Raw genomic sequence first — 23,296 nt, 5'->3', positions numbered from 1 at the left:
TCCAAGTTCTTCAAGGTCAATCCCCTGAAGAAACAGGAATGATAGTAACAGGTGACAGAAGGATAAGGTTACTCGGTTTTCTGAACCTCATATTATTTGCAGCTGGGAATCATGAAAGCTTGGTTGTGAGCCCGCTTAAAGTCCATTAACTTTAAACAAAGTTTTGCTACGTTCAGACTGGGGTCCCCTCATTAATAATAATAATAATAATAATAATAATAATAATAATAATAATAATAATAATAATAAAAATAATGATTTATAATTAATTTATAATTATTTATTTATTTATAATTAATTTATTAATAATTTATTAATTTATAATTAATTTATTAATAATTTATTAATTTATTATTAATTAAGACAGGAAAACCTTTCAGGAAAGACGTAATGAACTCAATGTGTATAGTCTGGAGGACAAAAGGGAAAGGGGGGACATGATCGGAACATTTAAATATATGAAAGGGTTAAATAAGGTTCAGGAAATGTTTTTAATAGGAAAGTGAACACAAGAACAAGGGGGCACAATCTGAGGTTAGTTGGGGGAAAGATTAGAAGTAACCTGAGAAAATATTATTTTACTGAATGAGTAGTAGATGCTTGGAACAAACTTCCAGCAGACGTGGTTGGTAAATCCACAGTAACTTAATTTAAACATCCTGGGATAAACATATATCCATCCTAAGATAAAATACAGGAAATAGTATAAGGACAAACTAGATTGACCATGAGGTCTTTTTCTGCCATCAATCTTTTATGTTTCTATGTTTGCATTTTGAGCTGCTCCTTCATGAATGGATATCCCAACCCACACATTCGGAATGTATTGATGGAAAAAGAATACATGTATATAAGTGGGAAACCATATAGATTATTTCCAAGACAAGTGTTAAATATACATCAGTGTAATTACTGTACTGTCTGAAGTTCAAGCAAGAGTAAAAATTTAGCAGATACATTCTGGTTGGGCAAGTACTTGTCTTACCACATCTTCTGCACAGAAATTCATAAATAAATTTAGCAGCTTTCCATCTTGCAAAAATAGACATATTGAATTAAGGTAACTATATTCTTACTATCAGCTTCAAAACCTAATACTGTGGACTTCTCTCCAGTGATGACTCAAATCAATCCCAGAAACTTTAATAGAGAAAATGTAAAATAATGCACTTGGGGAAAAGGAATCCTCAATCTGAGTATTGCATTGGCAGTTCTGTGTTAGCAAAAACTTCAGAAGAGAAGGATTTAGGGGTAGTGATTACTGATAGTCTCAAAATGGGTGAGCAGTGTGGTCGGGCAGTAGGAAAAGCAAGTAGGATGCTTGGCTGCATAGCTAGAGGTATAACAAGCAGGAAGAGGGAGATTGTGATCCCCTTATATAGAGCGCTGGTGAGACCACATTTGGAGTACTGTGTTCAGTTCTGGAGACCTCACCTACAAAAAGATATTGACAAAATTGAACGGGTCCAAAGACGGGCTACAAGAATGGTGGAAGGTCTTAAGCATAAAACGTATCAGGAAAGACTTAATGAACTCAATCTGTATAGTCTGGAGGACAGAAGGAAAAGGGGGGACATGATCGAAACATTTAAATATGTTAAAGGGTTAAATAAGGTTCAGGAGGGAAGTGTTTTTAATAGGAAAGTGAACACAAGAACAAGGGGACACAATCTGAAGTTAGTTGGGGGAATGATCAAAGGCAACATGAGAAAATACTATTTTACTGAAAGAGTAGTAGATCCTTGGAACAAACTTCCAGCAGACGTGGTTGGTAAATCCACAGTAACTGAATTTAAACATGCCTGGGATAAACACATATCCATCCTAAGATAAAATACAGGAAATAGTATAAGGGCCGACTAGATGGACCATGAGGTCTTTTTCTGCCATACGTCTTCTATGTTTCTAAAATGGTGGATTGTCACTCACAAAAAGATACCTCTAGTCAGGTTTCTACATTGTGCTCTAATTCCATGATCTGGTTGAACATTAAATACAAACATTTTACCTCAGTGTTGTCCAGAAAGCAGGCCACATTCTCTTTCAGATCAATTATAGCTGATGCCAATGACTGAAACTTTTCTTCCAGTTTATCAAACTCTTTATCCTCTGTCTAAAGATCAAAGAAATTACATTTTATCAGAAGACAACTTGCAGGTAGTAAAAGATCAGTACTGAGCAATGATGCAAAAGAAAATAGAATGTCACTAGTGAATACAGACTTCTTCTGTGAATGTCAATCATACTGTTGGGAGAATTTTCCTCGGTTTCTTTCTTCTGAGTTGAGAAAGGAGAAGCTCCAAACTTGACTGTAAAAAATATGACTTCAGTAACCAAGTTGTTGAAGCGTGGAACTCATAACCGGACTCCATAGTGTCATCCCCAAACCCCCAACAATTTACCCTTAGATTATCTACGGTTCACCTATCCAGATTCCTAAGAGGTCAGTAAGGGGCGAGTACAAGTGCACTAGAGTGCCTTTCGTCCCCTGTCCTATTGCTCTCCTATATCTCCTATACCTTTCTTCTATTCCTATATCTCTTCTTCTATTCTTTCATTGATATGTTCTATTACTATATCTTCTTTTCTATTCTTTCTTAGATATATTTTACTATGAGTATCTCCTCTATAACCTTCATCATGTATTTTACTGTGTGTGTGTGTGTGTGTGTGTGTGTATACAGTGTTCCCTCAATTTTTGCGGGGGATGCATTCCGAGACTGCCCGCGAAAGTTGAATTTCCGTGAAGTAGAGATGCAGAAGTAAATACACTATTTTTGGCTATGAAAAGTATCACAAGCCTTCCCTTAACACTTTAAACCCCTAAATTGCAATTTCCCATTTCCTTAGCAAGCATTTAGATTATTACTCACCATGTTTTTTTATTAAAGTTTATTAAAAAAAATATTTATTAAAGTGGACGAAAGTTTGGTGATGACATATGATGTCATCGGGCGGGAAAAACTGTGGTATAGGGAAAAAAACCACAAAGTATTTTTTAATTAATATTTTTGAAAAACCGTGGTATAGACTTTTCGCGAAGTTCGAACCCGCGAAAATCGAGGGAACACTGTATATATATCCACTAAAACCCTCATTGTGTATTGGACAAAATAAATAAATAAATAAGATAAGCAGTCTCCCTGGGGAAGGACAAGCATCCCTAAAATCAACACACTGAGGATATCAACGTTCCAACTGATGAATCCAACCAAAGCAAACACAGGCGAGATGATCAAATCTATTCATGCAAAACTTTATTGAGTACATCACTTCGGCAAAGATGAAGACAAAACGAAATCTAACTACTGGTACTTCCCTGCACAAACTCACATGGTTAAAATTTAAATTCTCCCTCCCCCTATTAGACCAAGTCTCATTGTCCATTGAATCTCATGGTATTGTTATGAGAAAATCTTTTGGCTCTGGTAAACATCTGCCAAAGTGTCCTTGGTTCTCAAGCCTTGTTTTCTTGATGTCTGGAACCTACATCCCATCTCCCACTCCTCTTCCCCGATAGTTTGTTGGCAAGCTGAGAAGCAATAATAGTTGCAAAAACAATAGCCCCTTTTTGAAGCTTAACAGAGGCTGGCTGCTTGAAAAGGAGGTCTCTCTTTATTGTTCCCAAAACAATACAAGCTTTGCTTTGGGGGCAGTTGGCCTCAGACTAACCCATCAGTAAGGGCAGCAGAACAATTAGGTGGTTCTGCCCCAGACACCTGATGGACCCAGAGGTCTTTCAGAGGGTGCTTGGGGGTCTACCAGATTCACTCATTCACAGTTCGGCAGAGTCTCTTGCCATGGCCTGGAACAGGGCTGCGACGGAGGCTCTTGACCAGATTGCGCCGTTGTGACCTCTCTGTGGCACTAGACCCCAGAGAGCTCCTTGGTTCACCAAAGAACTCCAGGAGTTGAAACACCAGAAGAGACTTCTAGAGAAGCAGGGGAGGAAAAGTAAATCCGAGTCCGATCAAACACTTGTAAGAGCTCATATTAATACTTACAAAGTGGCCCTCAAGGCGGCAAGATGCACATACCATGCCGCCTTGATTGCATCAGTGGAATCTCGCCCGGCCGCTCTGTTTAAGGTGACCTGCTCCCTTCTTAACCAGGGGGGAGTTGGGGAGCCCTTGCAGAGCAGTGCCGAGGATTTTAATACATTTTTTGCTGATAAACTCACTCGGATCTGGATGGATCTTGACTCCGATTGGATAGCAGTGTTGACTGACAATGAGTCAGTCAAGGTGACTAGGGTCTGTCCTTGTCCCATCTGTCTGGGAGGAGTTTGACCTGGTAACACCTGATGAAGTGGACAAGGTCATTGTAGCTGTGAGTTCCGCCACCTGTTAACTGGATCTGTGTCTCTCTTGGCTGGTTTCGGCCAGCAGAGAGGTGACACAGAGCTGGGTCCAGGAGATTGTCAATGCTTCTTTGAGGAGGGGGTCCTTTCTGGCTCCCTACAAGGAGACACTTGTGCACCCCCTCCTCAAGAAGCCTTCCCTGGACCCAGCCATACTTAACAACTATCGTCTAGACTCCAACCTTCCCTTTATGGGGAAGGTTGTCAAGAAGGTGGTGTCGCTCAAGTGGTCCTTGGAAGAAGCCGATTATCTAGGCACTCAACAGTCAGGATTCAGGCCCAGCTACTGCTTTGGTCATGCTGATGGATGATCTCTGGCAGGCCCAGGACAGGGGTTTATCCTCTGTCCTGGTCTTCTTGACCTCTCAGCGGTTTTCAATACCATCGACCATGGTATCCTTCTGTGCCAGCTGGAGGGGTTGGGAGTGGGAGGCATTGTTTTACAGTGGTTCTCCTCCTACCTCTCCGGCCAATCACAGTCAGTGTTAGTGGGGGGTCAGAGGTCAACCCCGAGGGCTCTCCCTTGTGGGGTGCCTCAGGGGTCAGTCCTCTCCCCCTTACTATTTAACATCTACATGAAACCACTGGGTGAGATCACCAAGGGCATGGGGTGAGGTGCCATCAATATGCTGATGATACCCAGTTATACATCTCCACACTGTGTCCAGTCGGTGAAGCAGTGGAAGTGATGTGCCAGTGCCTGGAGGCTGTTAGGGTCTGGATGGGTGTCAACGGGTTCAAACTCAACCCTGACAAGACAGAGTGGCTGTGGGTTTTGCCTCCCAAGGACAATTCCATCTGTCCATCCATTACCCTGGGGAGGGAATCACTGACCCCCTTGGAGAGGATTCGCAACTTGGGAGTCCTCCTTGATCCACAGCTAACATTAGAGCACCATCTTTCGGCTGTGGCGAGGAGGGTGTTTGCACAGGTCCACCTGGTGCACCAGTTGCGACCCTATTTGGCCAGGGAATCATTACTCATGCCCTCATGCCCTCATCACCTCGAGGTTCGACTACTGCAACGCTCTCTACGTGGGGCTACCTCATGTGTTCGTAAACTTCAGATCATGCAGGATGCGGCTGCGAGAGCAATTGTGGGGCTTCTTAGATTCGCCCACGTCTCGTCAACACTCCGTGGCCTACATTGGCTGCCAATTAGTTTCCGGTCACAATTCAAAGTGTTGATAATGACCTATAAAGCCATACATGGCATCGGACCAGAATATCTATGGAACCATCTTCTGCCGCACGAATCTCAGTGGCCGATAAGGTCCCACAGAGTTGGCCTTCTCTGGGTCCGTTGACTAAACAATGTTGTCTGGAGGGCCCCAGGGGAAGAGCCTTCTCTGGAATCAACTCCCCCCAGAGATTAGAACCGCCCCCACCCTCCTTGCCTTTCATAAGTTACTGAAGACCCACCTATGTCACCAGGCATGGGGTAATTGAGGTATCACCAGGCTAATATAGTTTATGTATGGTATTACTGAGTTGTATGGTTTTAATGATATGGGTTTTTAGATATTTTAAAGTATTGGATTTGTCACATTGTTTATCACTGTTGTGAGCCGCTCCGAGTCTTCGGAGAGGGGCAGCATACAAATCTAATAAATAATAATAATAATAATAATAATAATAATAATAATAATTATTATTATTATTATTATTATTATTATTATTATTATTATTATTATTATTACTATTATTATATCATTTTGACCCTCTTATGAAAGTCATGCAAGTGAGATATATGGTCTTATGACTAGGACAGGAAACACAAATGTGATGCATGACTTTTATGGTTAGAGGAAATATTTTGCTTATCTCCCTATTAGAAAAGTCCCTGACTTTTCTTTCCTGACTTGGTGTAAAAATCATGGGTGTTAGTCTGTCTCGGTGCAACTCTGTGCAAAACCTTCGACATACAATCAGCAGAGTTGTTGTAGTGGTGTAGATAATGTGGGCTAGCCAGTTAAAGACATAGACTTAATATTAACAATATTATTATTTACAAATATACAACAACATTAATAATAGATTGCAAACCGCACACAGCAAAGAATAATACGACTCACAAGCAAAGATATCTCAAAGTAACTCCCCCCACAGGGACCTGTGCTAGCGCCCTCTACAGCCAACCAGTCAAAGTTCTTAAAGATACAGTCTTTACTTTCATGGACCAACATTGTTAGTTTACTACATGGCAACCCCAAAGTAGGTTATGTACCATGTACTAACAATGGGCATCGATGTTAAAATTTCCATGCCATTTAAATATTTATTGATTTCAAGATGCCTGACAGCATCCTGTTGCATTTAAGGAAACATCATATTTTACGAATGAAGACAGAGTTTCTCTGACTCCAGATTAGAAGGTGTTAAAAGAAGATTGGGGGGTGGGGTGGAGATCAGAAGCTTTTTAGCATCTATCAATACTTATACATTTACGTTGCAAATGAATAGGAGTTCCCAGAAATTATATTATTTCTGATAAATCTTTCCTGGATCAACAAGAAAGTCTAATGCAAGCATAAACTCTTCTATTGGATCTTGGAAGAGACAAGAGACAAACTGTTGGAGAATTACCATGCAGAGAGAGATGGTTGAAGGAAATGCATTGCAGTAGGAAAAGCTGATTTCACTAAATTTGCTTCACTTCTTGAATTTTTTTCCACTGCACTGAAGTGGCTAAGTTAAGAGTTAAGGAATATTACTCCAACAGATATTTTCAAACAAGCTTCCCAATGCTGTCAGAGATAAGCTAATTTTAAGCAGGGCCATAATACTTTATCTTCTACAAACAGGAACTAGTGCTAAGCCTGATATCTCAATTAGGAATGTAATGAGCAGTGGAAAATGCTCGGCATGCTTGCAGCACTACATAAATTACTACTCCTGTCATTACATGCGAAGGAATCATTCTCAGCCAGGTCACAAGTAGAGGTTGTTATGTGATCTCCTCCCAAAATGTGTCATGATCCTCAAATGAAGCACATGAACTCTTAAAGACTGCAGTGTGATCATCTACTGCTATCCATGGAGCATCTTGAGGGCATCTTGAGGGCATCGGGGTGAATTCAGTTGAATGGAATGGAAACTGTGGACAAGGTGAGGAGTCCTGGAGTCTACATTTTCTAGAATACTCATTCTCTATAACTGTACTGTTTAAAGCAATAGCACTTAAGATTTATATGCCACTTCTTGTGATTTACAACCCTCTCTAAGCAGTTTACAGAGTTAGCATATTATCCCCAACAATCTGGATCATTTTACTGACCTCAGAAGGCTGAGTCAACCTTTATAAACCTCTCTTCATTCTTCTTTGCCATTCCAGGCCACTGCAGGGCATTCAATACCAAGACATATGGCAAAACGACATATATTTACCTTGGTCACAATCCCAGCTTCATGCATGAAGAGGCGACTCAACCGCGCAGTCTTCTTGGCAATGGAGTGGGTATTGATACGGGCTAGACGTTCTCGCAGAGTCAGATACCCAGCCTTGTTATATTTATCTGCTGTTCTCAGTCCAAAAGAGGAGAAGGTGAGAAATGTAACAGAACAAGTTATATAAGGCAGGAGGAATTTTTTTCTGCATATTTAACGATTCTTCAGTAGATGTAAGAAAAAAAATGCCACGGGAAAACTTAACTTTGATATCCCAAAGGTGCTTTTTCCAAGAGGCAACTGGACTTTCTGGTTTTATTTGAAGATGTTTCACTTCTCAACCAAGAAGCTTCTTCAGCTCTGACTGGATGGTGGGGAATGGAAGGATTTATACTCCTAGGCCAGTGATAGCGAACCTATAGCATGGGTGCTACAGGTGGCACATGGAGCCGTATCTGCTGGCATGCAAGCCGTTGCCCTAGCTCAGCTCCAGCCTGCATGTGTGTGCAGGCCAGCTAATTTTTAGCTCACACAGGGGCTCTGGGAGGGCGTTTTTGGCTTCCAGAGATCCTCCGGGGGGATGTAGGAGGGCCTTTGGAGCTCGGGGAGGGTGAAACACGAGCCTACTGATCCCACCAAAAATTGGGAAACCGGCCATCTCCAGCCTCCGGAGGGTCTCCAGGGGGTATCCAGGCATTGAATTATGGGTGTGGGCCCTGGCGCATGTGCAATAGCGCACACTCGCTCTCTTTTGGCATCTGAGCAAAAAAAGGTTCGCCATCACTGTCTTGGCAATGATAGTTTGCTGCTAAATCAGATATTTGATTGAGGCCAGAACAATGAGTAGGGCTGGGATGGCAAGCAAATGAACTGCAAAATGAAAAATCTCCAAAATGCAACAGCATCTAAAAGTAAAAGTGGCAGAATATTTTCAGACACGGTTACATTTCAGGGATTTGTCATTTTGGAGTTCGAACCCAGCCCTTCTCATCAGATGGCCTTGTCTCAACCAAACGTCCATTAATGCAGCAAACTATCATTAACTAGGAGTATAAATCCTTCCATTCCCCACCATTCAGTCATAGCTGAAGGAGCTACTTGGATGAGAAGCGAAATGTCTTTAAAGAAAAACCAGAAAGTCCAGTTGTCTCTTGAAAAAGCACCTTTGCGATAACTATGACCTGGATGACTCTATAAATACTTAACTTTGATACATCTGGATATACTGATTAACAACAAGCTTAAAAAGCAATCAAATATAGGATCTTTTATGGGCTGCCTTGTAGCTATTGTCTCTTCAGTTAAAGAAGAGTATATAACAGATTTTCCTTCCCTAGAAATCCCCCCAATTTAGTGAACCATAACTTTGGGGCCCTTGATGCACTCTAAGCTTGGTTATTTTCTTGCTGACATTTCATTACCCAACTAAGTAACATCCTCAGTGCTAAACTGATGCTAGCACTGATGTCTAAAACTTAAAGATGTTACCTATCAGATAATGAAATGTCTGCAAGAAAACAACCAAGGTCAGAGAGCACCAAGGGCCCCAAAGTTTAACCCTGAGCTAAAAATATTATCTTCTATCAGAATCATAACTTCTATTATTTCCAGGACAGCACCCTGATTGAGAATGATGGTAACTATTGTCTAATGCAGTGTTTCCCAACCTTGGGAACTTGAAGATATTTGGACTTCAACTCCCAGAATTCCCCAGCCAGCGAATGCTGGCTGGGAATTCTGGGAGTTGAAGTCCAAATATCTTCAAGTTCCCAAGGTTGGGAAACACTGGTCTAATGTGTCTACTGTACTGATGAGGCCCTGCTATGTTTATGCAAACAAATCTGACAAGACAAACCTACAGATTGCTACATTATGACCTTCTATCATCTTGAAAGCTGATCTGTTTCCCATCCTTTATTTATTTTATTTTTTAATTGGATTTATATGCCGCCCCTCTCCGAGGACTTAGTTTTACTTTTAGTTCAGCTTTGAAGCTACGTTCATTAATGGCTGGCTCCAATTCGGTAATGAATATTCCTCTCCCAAAGCAGAATTATGCCTTCAAATCTATCTTTCCTTTCCAAAGTGATTTTCCATTGTTTGCATGTTTGGAAGTACAGCAGGAAAAATTAAAATCTGTGTATGGATAAAGTTGCATATTGTGCTTAAAGCCCAAAGCTATAAGAGAGTTGTAGCTGATTAATTTCCTCCATTGCAAATGCTGAGTCAGGAAACCGCTTGCTGTGCCAAGGTAGAAATAATGTTAGAATCACCTTTTAAAAAGTGCTTTCCCTTTATTTTTCTTTGCCATTATTAAACTTTCAATATTCCTAGGTAAAACTCAAGGAAATTAGATCACAAAGTCCTGCAAAAGTACATCAAACATTCCATATAGCCTGCTTCACTTGACCTGGTCCAGATATACTGGATTTCAATTTTCTGACAAATTATTCTAGGGGAAATGAGTGCTATTATTGGAAGTTGAAGGTTCCTGGCATTCTGCAGCAGACACAACCAGGAAAGAGCAATCTCTCTTACCTATTTCCTTCCGCCTTTTATATTCATTGATATTGGCATTGACGTCTGCCATAGCGGTGGCTGCAGCCTGCAGGGCTCCATAGGCACTGTCAGAGTCTGAAGTGTTTTCCACAATCTTCTGCAGCAACAGTGGGTATTTTGTGATTCTTTGAACTGGCATCACCAGGAAGAAGCTCAGGGTTGAAGCACCGGTGTGAGGCCTGATCAAGAAATGCAATAGGGTATGCAGTAAGAGCATGTTGGGTCCCCCCTCAAGCAAATAGCGCCATCTATTGGGACACAGAAAGCGTATTTCTTCTGTTGTGGAGCTTGTTCCTTCTGGAATAAGATTCCTCCCCTCCTCTGTCCAGAGATCTGTATCAACCCTCTATCCTGGTGATATTATTTTTATTATTATTATAATTTTATTTATTTTATTTATTTTATTTATTTTATTTATTTTATTTATTTTATTTATTTTATTTATTTTATTTATTTTATTTATTTTATTTATTTTATTTATTTTATTTATTTTATTTATTTATTTTATTTTATTTATTTTATTTGTTTTTATTCATTTATTTTATTTATTTTATTTATTTTATTTATTTGTTTATTTTATTTATTTTATTTATTTTATTTATTTTATTTATTTTATTTATTTTATTTATTTTATTTATTTTATTTATTTTATTTATTTTATTTATTAAATAAATAAAATTTAGTTAATTTAATTAATACATTTTTAATTTATTAAATTTGTAAATTATTAATATATTAAATAAATGTTTTATTTATTTTGTCAAGCATGTATTAGATAACAGAGATATTATTATTATTATTATTAATAATAATAATAATAATAATAATAATAATAATAATAATAATTTATTATATTTGTATGCCGCCCCTCTCCGAAGACTTATATAGGTATAAACATGGTTATTAATCCATGAAATGGATACAAATAAATAGGATAGGGGTGGTAGGCACGCTTATGCACGCCCCTTTCAGACCTCTTAGGAATGGGGTGAGGTATTTCAGAAATCCTTTAAAAATCTGGGGTGCTTATGGAGCCCTGTAGGTGATATTTTTGTTAGAGGTAGTCGGTTTGTGTAGACCCAGGGATTTTCCTACTGGTTTTCCTTGTTTTATTTCTTGTTTTCGTTTTATGTAAGCTACCCAGAGTTTCCCAATGGGTGTCCTCTAAAGCAGGGGTCTCCAACCGCCGTTCCGCGGACCGGGACCGGGCCGTTGGGGGTTTTCAGCCGGTCCGCGGCGCCAGGGCCCCCTCGGCCTTTCCGCGCTGCCCACCGCCCGCCCGATTTGCCCCCTCTGCTCCTCTGCCACCTCCTGCCTTTCACCGCAGCTCCTCCCGCACCCGGAACGCACGCCCTGCCCGCCTCACATTTGCCGAGAGGACTTTCGCCCCGGGCTCTCAGCAAGGGGGCTGCATGAGAGGCGGGGCCGGCGGAAGGTGATATTCAATGTCGGGGGCGCACGGGCGGTTTTGCGCGCGCTCCCTATCTCCCTGCTAGCCCACTCGGAATACTGTATTCAAAATAAGAAAAGCCTTCGCCGGCAAAGGCTTTTCTTATTTTGAATACGTATTCCGAGTGGGCTAGCAGGGAGATAGGGAGCGCGCGCAAAACCGCCCGTGCGCCCCCGACATTGAATATCACCTTCCGCCGGCCCCGCCTCTCATGCAAACCCCCTTGCTGAGAGCCCGGGGCGAAAGTCCTCTCGGCAAATGTGAGGCGGGCAGGGCGTGCGCGCGTCACCGCTGAGAAGAACGGAGAGAGAACGAGAGTGAGTGAAAGCAACAGACAGCAAGATAGAGAGAAAGTGAGAAAGAAAGAGTGAGAGAAAGGGGGGGAGAGAAAGAGATAGCAAGAGAGAGAGAACAAGAGAGAGAAAGAGCGTGAGAAACAAAACAAGAGAGAAAGAGTGAGAGAGAGAGAAAGCAAAAGAGACAGAAAGAAAACAAGAGAGAGAAAGTGAGAAGAAGAGAGAGAAAGAGGGGGAGAGAGAGAGAAAGAGAGAGGGGGGAGAGAGAGAAAGAGAGGGAGAAAGAGAGGGAAAGGGGGGAGAGATAGCAAGAGAGGGAGAGAGAAAGAGAGAGGGAAAGGGGGAGAGAGGGGGGAGAGAAAGAGGAGATAAAGGAAGAGGAGAGAGAGAAAGGAAGAGAAAGAAAGAAAGAGGGATAGAAAGAGAGAGAGAGTGAGAGATGCTCAGTGAGCCTTTCTTTGAAGTTGCCTTTCTTTCTTTCTTTCTCTTTCTTTCTTGCTCTTTTTCTTTCTCTCTTTTACCTTTCCTTCCTCTATTTCTTTTCTTTCTCCTTCCTACCTTCTTCCCTCCCTCCCTCCAGTCCTTCCTCTCTTACTCTCCCCTTTCATAAGTTTCCTTGCTTCCTTCCTCTGTTCCTGTCCCTTCCCTCTTTCCTTCTTCCTTCCTTCCTTCCTTCCTTTCCTCCCTTCCTTTCCTCCCTCCATTTCTTGCTTTCCTTTTCCTTCCTCCCTTCTTTCCTCCCTCATTCCCTTCTTTCACTCCTTCCTCTCTTACTCTCCCCTTTCACACCTTTCTTTGCTTCTTTGCACCCTTCTGTTCCTGTACCTTCCCTCTTTCCTTCCTTCCTTCCCACCCTCCGTCCATTCATTCACCCATTCCTCTCTTGATCGCCCCTTTTACGGCGCCGCTGACAGCTAGCTCCCCCCCCCCCCACCGGGCCATGGAAAACTGGTCTAGCTGAAAGCCGGTCCCTGGTGCAAAAAAGGTTGGGGACCTCTGCTCTAAAGCTCCTAAATAAATAAACATCAGGATGTAAAGTAGCTTTAAAACGTTTCAGCCTTCCCTAATGGGAAACTGAACATTTCTCATGTATTTAACAGAGAGGCAGCGTTTGCATTTCACATCTCCATTTATTTATTTGAAGTACATCTCATTTTTCCTTTGGACATCTCAAGACAGTGTACATAATAATTCTTTTCCCCAACCCGATGAGGATGATTGGGGTGAGAAAGCATGCCCAATCCAGTCATTCAATTGGCTCTCTTGCCTAAAAGAAGACTGGAAATCCCATCTCCCAGTCTCTGGTCCAATAATTTACCTACAACATCAAACTGATTATATTTTATTTGAGCCTGCAAAAAAACAACAACCAAAAACCCACCAATTAAACCCCAAAACAAAGCAAAATCCACGAACCAAATACAATAGCCATCCTTCCTTCATAATATTCCAAAGTATCTTCTATAAGCACTTAATAATCTGCCTCCAATTGTTATGCTTGATTTACAATTGATTTCCAAAAGCTAAAGCATTTAATCTTTAAAGCCCAGTGGTACGCTATAACCATGCCATTGCCTGGAACATGGGCAATTCGCCATCATGTGTTAGGATTACACATTAGCCTTGATTAACAATGCAGCCCTGCTGGAAGAATTGTCTAGTGCTGCTGCTATGTTAAGTCTGAAGGGTTTTTCTGCAGCTAGGCTCTAGTTGGGAATAGCAGTGGAAAGGACTGTGTAAACTGAGCTCCTTTGTAGGAGCATCCTGTTTCAAAGAAGGCCAACAAGGTCTCTAAAAAGCTTATCAATAGGTGAGACCTCAGCAAATGGTACTCTGTTGTTATTATTATATGGCGTTGTTACAGGAGACCACAATGCTATTATATAGTAGTAGTTTGGTAGCCAATTTACCAGCTCTGTTGTAGGACAGGTTCACACACTTCCCAGGGTGCAAGGTGGCTTTGCACCAGAAAGAAAGACAAGTGGCTATTCCTGCAGCATCATCCAAGGCCCACTCCCTTCCCTGGAGCCACCTTGCAAATGGGCACCACAACTGGAAAGGTTCAGAGCCAGCAGGAATCTGACTGCCTGTATGGAGTACCAAGTCATCTCCTCACCAAAGTGGTATCCATTCATCTACTTGCATAGAACATGCTTTATTAGATGCACAGAAGTTGAGGCAACTGATGGGAACTCACCCTTTCCCTCCAGTGCTAGGACTCAAACTGCTGGAGCAGAGATTATCTCCAGCGTTATTAAGCAAATGAGCTTTATAACTGTGCCTTGGTACTCTGTGATACACTCTCTCTGGACATAATGATTTAGAATCAATGCAAAATTATCTCCAGTAGCTTTTGCAGGATGGTTTTTTAATATTCAACAGCTTTCCTTTGCTCACCGAGCATTACTAGATACCATTTTTTCATGGCACCATCCATGAAAAATAATATACACTAAAGAAGGAAACATGGTGTAGTCTGCACAATGCCTTCTTATTAGTACCCCAACCAAGTATGCTAAACAGAACGACTTTATTTAATCCCATTAAAAACTCATTTGGCCCAATGGCCACTTTATCTGATGGTGTTGAATCCTGTGAAGGACAAGGGTAAGCTTTGAATCTTGCCATGAATTCATGGAACATCACAATTTCAGGAGATTAATAGAATGCAAGAAAAAACCAGTGGAAAGATGTCGCGTAGTTCATATAGGATCAGATTATCTCCGAGACCGCCTTCTGCCGCACGAATCCCAGCAACCGGTGAGGTCCCACAGAGTTGGTCTCCTTAGGGTCCCGTCGACCAAACAATGTCGGCTGGTGGGACCTAGGGGAAGAGCCTTCTCTGTGGGGGGGCGGCCCTCTGGAATCAGCTCCCCCCAGAGGTTTGTACTGCCCCCACCCTTCTTGCCTTCAGAAAAAGTTTAAAAATTCATCTTTGCCGCCAGGCCTGGGGTTCCTTATCCCTTCCCCCCTGACCGATGAATGCTTAGTTTGACTGCTGAATGAATGATATTGATAGTTTTTAATTAGAATTTTAAGATTGTTTTTTAAGGTATAATTGGATTGTTATTACTGTTTCCTGTTTTTCTTTACATGCTGTGAGCCGCCCCGAGTCCTCGGAGAGGGGCGGCATATAAATCCAATTAATTAAATAAATAAATAAATTTGCAAATCTAGTTGTTCCTCTGCTTTTAAACATGATTCATATTTAGCAAAAGCCCTCTATCTTCAAAATTAAATACAAATGGCATTAGTAGACTTTAACAGATTAATAGAGTTGGAAGGGACCTTGCAGGTCATCTAGTCCAACCCCCTGCCCAAACAGGAGATCCTACATCTGCCTCTACCTAGAATCGAACTCACAACCTCCTGATTGTGAGGCAAGAGCTCCACCTCTAGACCACCGTAGAAGAACAACCCACTGTGTGGACCATAGCAGATTTACACCCTCTGGTTTGGATGTGTATTGTGATTCATTTGGAAAAAGAGCTGTCATCTCTCACAACTATGCTCCCCTACTCAAGTATCTGTTTCAGCAAGCTGAAGGGATGAAGTGACCCAAAGGGTACAGATGTTGCCTACCACTGACTGATGTAACTGCATCATTGAACTCAGGGCTGTATTTCTTAAAAAGATTAACATACTAAAAAATCTGGGTTGTGTGATTGCCCCCCATGATAAAGTATACTTACACAGTGGTCGTCAAGGTGTCCATGATTTCTTTTTGCAATCTTGGCTCCTTACTATAAATATCCAACAGTAAAAGAGCTTGGTCATAGTCTCCACAATAAATTTTATAGACATTCTCCATTTCTGCTTTGAGCTCTTGGAATAAAGTGCCTACCACAACAAAATTTTAAAACCATCAGAATGAATGAAGACTCCCATGACATATATTGTATCTTGAAAATGCATCAAATTGTTCTTAAATCTTATTAATAATTCTCACTTTTATGTAAGTAACACCCACACACACATACACACCCACACATACATACATACAGGTACACATACGGACATATATGTAAATATATAGATAATTGAATAACTTTATAGGCTGATAAAGAGTGTACACATTTGAAGTACAGTGATACCTTAATACTTATTGTTAAATGATTCTGGGAGGCATGATGAGGAACAAAAAAGATGAGGAGCGAACAATTTTTTCCCATAAGGAATAATGTCGTGAATCACAAAGTAGCCAGTACAGACAAGTTCTAGCTTGTGCATTAAGTACTAGGGCAAAATTTTCATGACAACATACGTTAAGTACCAAATTTGATGAGTTTCAAAGCAGTTCAGTACCAAGGTATCACTGTATAGCTGGCTAATTATGAAATTAAGAAGCTATCCCTTCACTATCGCCCCCAGGTCCCTGAACATGCCATACCTCTCAAAGATACTGTATTAGCTTACATTTCAAAAGTGACAATTGAATTCAGCAGACAGAACTTCCAAAGAATGGGATTGAAATTCTATTCCCCCTTGGATTCCTACTTTGCCTAAGTCTTACTTATCCATCACAATGCAAAACTCTTCTTATCATTAGGTCTCATGTGAAAAATTATATTAGCCTTACTTACACCGTGTCCTCATTATCTATCGTCTCTCACTACCATTGTTTCTTTAACTTTTAAGATCTTCTGCTTATTTTACCCCTTAGCCACCCTATCTTTTCATCAGGTTGTCCAACATTCTTCTCTTTCTTTCTCCACAGTATTCCATAGAGTACTTTGAAGATACTTCACAGATGGCTTCCTAAATGTCCCCTTTTATGACTCATACTGTGCTGTCCCCAGAATCTGAACTCAAAAAATAAAAAATATTTTGGATATTTTGACTTCCATTTACTTAGCAAGCACAACAGGATTTTACTGTTTTGGAGGTTAAATCATGTCTCTTTAGTCCATAATTTCATGTACAATCCAGTAGTGCTTTTACTACGGGTTTGCGTATGCACTTGGGTGTGTGCACAACATTTCTGTGCATGCGCAGAAGTGTCCCAGGTGGGTAGGCGGAGCCTCCCGCCCCCGCTGCTACCGGTTCTCAGAACCAGGCCAAACCAGGAGCAACCCACCGCTAATACAATCTTGAAATAAATACATTTTTGGACAATATTCAAAGTAACTATTTTGTTCTGATATAAACAATAAAAGTAATTCTGGAAGCACAGAAATAGCTGATTAACATCAAGCTAAGTAATACTTGGATCTTTCAACTCTTCAAAAGGTGATACTGAATCCAGTTTTTAAGACATTAGGCAATCTGACACTGCCTCATAGCACTTGTATTGAAGTTATCGAAGAACTCCTGTTATTATAATAGAATGTTACTGTACACTATTGCCTTAATAACAACTATTTAAAAACTATGCAGTAGATACATCATTGTAGATACTACCTACTGATATGAAAAAGTTGTTCTTGTCCCTGATTCAACGAAGCTTCAAATCCTTTCAACAAACGTTTGGAAACCTGCAGGACATCGTCTATATTGGAGAACAATCCTTCCAGGTCAATTTCGAGCAGCTGAAATATAGTAGTGCAATGTTTCAGTTTCTTTTCCTATTCTACAAGACAAAGATAGTTACCTATCTTTTAAAGTGACATTTCTAGCCCAACATTGCTTCTAAAACTGTAAACATATATAGGTGGTTCACTCTGAAAAATCCCTTTGTATTTCTGTAAGCAGCTTTATCATGCTGCTTTATTGATCTCTGGATTCTTCAGGTGCAGAGGTTGAGAGCACATTGTTGAAGAATGGATCTGCAGAATACAACAGCTGTACAGCTGGAAGAAACTTTCTCACAACAGGATCCAGTGGTCATTTCAAGCCATATATCCAATCAGTCAAGGGTTCACCATCCTTACTGGTGATAATAAAGAATATATTCAGTATAAATAAGGAATATATTCAAAACTAATATACTCTCTTCCTCTTGCCTTAAACATAATTTCCATAATATCTCCAGTTATAGACTTTTCTCCCTATACTCCATTTCATTTAATGGCTTAGTCTACTTTAAAGTCTCAAGTTTGATGGTCTCAAGCCACTGATGCTTAGCTTCCTCAATGTCTTAAGGCAGTGATGACGAAACTTTGGTCCGGGTGCCCCAGGTGGCACGCGGTACCATATCTGCTGACACACAAGCTGTTGCCCCAGCCAGCTGATTTTTGGCTCACCCAGAAGCTCTGGGAAGGCATTTTTGGCTTCTAGAGAGTCTCCCAGAGGGATGGGAGAGGGCATTTCTGCCTCTGGAGCCTGGGGAGGGCGAAAAACGGGCCTACTGGGCCCACCAGAGGTTGGGAAGTGGGCTGTTTTAGGCCTCCAAAGGGCCTCCAGGGAGGTGGAGGAGGCCATTCTTGCCACCTCCAGGGTGTGGTCACTTGCACATGCACAATAGCACATGCACACATGCTTTCGGCACCCAAGGAAAAAAAGTTCGCCATCACTGCCTTAAGGCATTGCTATTTATACAAAACAGGATTCCCTGTTGTAGATACTTTTAAAAAATCATCATAACTCAAGTGCTGATGATTACAGGCCATCTCTTTCATTCTCACCTGCTTTTTCTGGAGGTGATCACGGATATCAAAAATGCAGAGCTGAAGGTTGTGCACATAGTTAGCCTCTGTAGTGATGAGCTCATCCAGGGCCATTTGGTGATTCAGCTCTGGTTTGTCAGAAGATACCAGAGTTTCATAAATATGTTCATAGATATGTTCCTCATCCTCTGAAGTCACCTTGGATGGAGGTTCTTCATTGCTGTCGTTTGCCATATTAGGAGCTACAAAGCAGAATGAGAAGTTTCAAGAATTGTTCATATATGCCAGTGTTTCCCAACCTTGGCAACTTGAAGATATTTGGACTTCAACTCCCAGAATTCCCCAGCCAGCGAATGCTGGCTGGGGAATTCTGCGAGTTGAAGTCCAGATATCTTCAAGTTGCCAGGGTTGGGAAACACTGATATAAGCAATAGTCAGGTCAATCCTTAGGCTGTATTTTAATAGGAATTTTCCCTTTTGTTTATTATTACATTTTGAAAATATAAGCAGTTAGATAACATATACTGGCAACAGTTTATCAATTGTCAATAAATTTTTTTTATTAATTTTTAACAAATTCATATTACACACAACATAAAACAGTGCATAGTGAAATGTGCCCACCACCCAGACACACACACATTCCCCACCACCAAATCGGGGGTGTTCTTGTATAGTCCACTTGACCCAAGAGCAATATATCTATTTACATATTATAGAGTGATTCCAATTTATTTCTTGTAGCTTGGTCTCGGATTCTGCTCGTCATATATCGTCTTACCTTGTCCCACCGTCCCATCAGTTGTCCCAACTCAGTTTCATTTTCCAAATTTATCCTTTTATCCATAATTTCAAATTGAATAGGGTCCACCATGTACCTATACCAATTTTGTATTGTCCATTTTGTTGCATCCTTCCAACCCAAAACTATTACTGCCTGAGTGCTTTCTATTGCTGCTTTTTTTATTTCTCTAAATTCTCCCATCGCATTGCTTTTAACTAGTACTGCCATTTCCTTAGTGATTGTCCATTGTATATTTAGCATTCTATTGATATCCTCTTTCACTTTTTGCCAAAATTCCTGCACTATCAGGCATTCCCAGAATATATGCATAAACACTCCTTTATCTTGACACCCAAGCCAACAATTCCCCCTGGCATTCTGCTGAAAGTGTGCGAGTTGAACGGGAATAAAATACCATTTATGTAATATTTTCCTTCTCATTTCCCTGATTCTTGTATTTTTAATTTTCCTTATATTTTCTACTATATTTTCCATCTCTTGTACCTCTACTTGTATCTCATTTTGCCACCATTTAGTCGATCCTTCAATCGTGTCCCCGTCTGACTTCACTAGCAATTTATATATATTGGTTGCTTGCGCCTTTATACCCTCACTTTTTTCTCTTATTATTTTCTCTAACCCTGTCTCCTCCCTACAGTTTATCAATTGTCAATATTCTTTATCATTCGTAAAGGAATTTTCCAATAGCAAGAATTCTATTGGCTAGCATTTATATGGTTGATACTAAGCCACTTGTAGGAAAGAATGAACATTTATATAGTGAACAACAATTGCTACCAACCTGCCTTCCATTGAGGATCTGTATACCACACGAATCAAAAAGAGGGCTGTGAAAATATTTACAGACCCCTCACATCCTGGACATAAATTTTTTCAACTCCTCTCCTCAAGAGGACAACTAGAACAACTAGAACAGGTTTTTTTCCAAACGCCATCACTCTGTTAAACAAATAATTCCCTCAACACTGTCAAACTATTTACTAAGTCTGCACTATTAATCTTCTCATTGTTGCCATCACCCATCTGCTCCCACTAATGACTGTATGACTGTAACTTTGTTGCTTGTTTCCTTATGATTTATATTGACTGATTCCTAATATTTAGCCGCCCCAAGTCTTCAGAGAAGGGCGGCATACAAATCTAAATAATAATAATAATAATAATAACAACAACAACAATAATTTGATTGCTTATTTGTACCCTGATTATCATTCAGTGTTGTACCTAATGATTCTTGACAAATGTATTTTTTCTTTTATGTACAATGAGAGCATATGCACCAAGACAATTTCCTTATGTGTCCAATCACACTTGGTCAATAAAATTCTATTCTATTCTATTCTATTCTATTCTATATACTCCAAGACCAGAGAAGTATTAATACCACTCTACTACACCCTGGTCAGACCACATCTGGAGTACTGCATCCAGTTCTGGTCACCTCACCTCAAAAGAGGCATCGAAACTCTGGAGAAGGTGCAGAAAAGAGCAACCAAAATGATTAGGGGACTTGAAGCCAAGACTTAAGAAGAGAGATTGTGGGAATTGGGCATGGATAGCCTAGAGAAAAGAAGGGCCAAAGGGGACATGATAGCAGTATACAGGTATATGAGGGGTTGCCACAGAGAGGAAGGGGTCACTCTATTCTCCAGGCCACCAGAAGGCCGGACGAGGAACAACGGCTGGAAGCTGACCAAGGAGAGATTCAACCTGGAAATAAGGAAGAACTTCCTGAGAGTCAGATCGATCAACCAGTGGAACAGCCTGCCTGCGGAGGTTGGGAACTCCCCCACTCTGGACGCTTTCAAGAGGAGATTGGACTGCCATCTGGCTGGGGTGCTATAGGATTTCCTGCTCAGGCAGAGGGTTGGACTTGATGACCTGCATGGTCCCTTTCAACTCTAACAATAAATAAATAAAATTCCTATTTCTATTCTATTCCTATTTCTATTCTAAATTATTACATCAAAGTTATCTACATCAGATCCCATTGAATCCGAGTTCTTCACTGAGCAATAGATTCCCAATTTTCATTATATACTTTAACATTTTGTAACAGCTACACACTGTATCTGGGTGGTAACCTATAATTTGAAAAACCTTAATTGTTCTTAATTAGTTACTATGAAGCTTGAATTTAATTCTAAACAACTGACTGGGATTTCCAGAAACCTGCCCTCTTTATTAACAGGGGTTGGGCAAGGACTGTAATATAAATGTGAAACTATTTCTTTCTTCAATAGATTCCTGACTAAAAAGAAGAGCCTCTCCCCGGCAGAGTTATGACCCTGTTGTGGTGCAAGATGAAATCACCCTTCTCCAAGAGATCCTTGCATGAATAAAGCTGTTCTCATGGTCTGCTTGACACTTTCACAAATTTATCATGGCACCAATGAGAGAACAGATGTTGTTAAGCAAAAATATGATTTGATGATACAATGTCAAGCTACCCCATGTGACTATCTTTCATGACCCCCAGCTCCATTCAAAGTGAAGCTGTTTTCCCTCATTGATTGAAAAGGGCTTTCAAATTTTGAGCAGAGTTCATTGACTCTTCCTGTCATGACATCATACATAATTCTATATAGTGGCTATCATCATCCACATAAAAGTTAATCCCGGAATTAATAGTGATAAAACTATCTATTAAAATATGTGAAAACTGATCATAGTTGAGGGCACATAACATTTCTCAGTGATGATTCTAAAGCACTTTGAGTCATGCAAATCACAGTTCTATGACCTTGGATGAAATCGTCTTTTTAAAATCAATATGGAGGAAAAGATATTGCTGCTTGCCTGAAATAGTGAGATAATCTTTCAAATTATTTTAACCGATGGATTGTTTTTTTAGTTTCAGCAATATTCAATTGAATGATAAAATGCTTTATTTTCAGGGAATAATTCCATACAGTACTTATCATTTTATGCAACATTATCAAACGATCACTACCTAATTATCTTTTTTTTAAAAAAAGTTGTAGCTGTTAATTCACTTACTGGTTATTTGGAGTATAAGAAACACTTTTTTCCTCCCTTAAAGAGGCTAAAATTTGGGTGCATCATATACTCTGAGTGTAGCTTTTCTGAAGCTTTGCTCCCCCAGCCCTAACTAGGTGCTAACAATTTTCCCAGCTTCCTACTCCCTCTGAAAAAGGCTTTTTTCAGCCTTAACCAGGAGATAAAATAAGGTGCTGAAACTGAACAGACTAAGGACACTGGCCAGATGAATACCTGGTAGGTAGATTTTTTCTTCTATTTTGCTCCCCCAAAAGTAAGATGCGTCTTATACTCCAAAAAATACAGTTAGTACATTTAAATCAAAAAGGTGAGGCAAACTACCCTATGAATTACACACAGGCTAGGCAAACAGAGGTTGTCACTTGCTTGACATAGTTTTATAGTCTTAGAAATGATGATGTGTCAAACTTAACAAATTCAGTTCTTTGTATTTTCATCATCTAAGGTTATATTCTAACTCTTAGTTTATTATTTATTACTGCATCAGTGAGCCACATAAATTCTCATCCAACTGCCATTATAACACATCCTATAGTATATCTACATGTTTTTAAAGTTAAAAGTCGACATAGAAAAAATTAAAATACAAAATAAAACAATAATTAAAAACATAGGCATATCTCAACAATCACAAATAAAATGCTAATTATGTTTGTTTTAAATGGCATCAGTTTAAACGGCTAAATAATTTGTATCCTTGTCTAACGGTACAGACTTTCATTGCATAAGAAACAAAAAATGGGGATAAAGCCATAGATCAGTTTCTTTTTATGAGTAAAACAACAAAAAAGTTTTAACTTACTTTCAGGACTGATTTATGATGGCATTTCTTTTCATGGACATGAATCTACTTTATCAAATAAATACATAGCCT

General features: G+C 40.1%; 1 protein-coding gene across 3 annotated transcripts in view; it reads right to left on the bottom strand.

Annotated features, from left to right (window-relative positions):
• Positions 1-23,296, bottom strand: part of ARHGEF37 (Rho guanine nucleotide exchange factor 37) — an 81,501-nt gene that overhangs the window by 26,575 nt on the left and 31,630 nt on the right. For all 3 annotated transcript variants that reach the window (XM_070739446.1, XM_070739444.1, XM_070739445.1), the window contains exons 2-7: positions 18,615-18,838; positions 17,456-17,579; positions 15,744-15,891; positions 10,285-10,484; positions 7,747-7,877; positions 2,009-2,113 (exon numbers count right to left, since the gene is read on the bottom strand). In XM_070739446.1, the coding sequence (XP_070595547.1) occupies positions 2,009-2,113; positions 7,747-7,877; positions 10,285-10,484; positions 15,744-15,891; positions 17,456-17,579; positions 18,615-18,830 (924 nt within the window). In that variant the 5' untranslated portion in view covers positions 18,831-18,838. The remainder of the gene's footprint in view (positions 1-2,008; positions 2,114-7,746; positions 7,878-10,284; positions 10,485-15,743; positions 15,892-17,455; positions 17,580-18,614; positions 18,839-23,296) is intronic.

The sequence above is a fragment of the Erythrolamprus reginae genome, chromosome 2, assembly GCF_031021105.1.
Source record: "Erythrolamprus reginae isolate rEryReg1 chromosome 2, rEryReg1.hap1, whole genome shotgun sequence".
NCBI lineage: Eukaryota > Metazoa > Chordata > Lepidosauria > Squamata > Dipsadidae > Erythrolamprus > Erythrolamprus reginae.
This window is presented reverse-complemented; position numbering and strand designations above follow the sequence as displayed.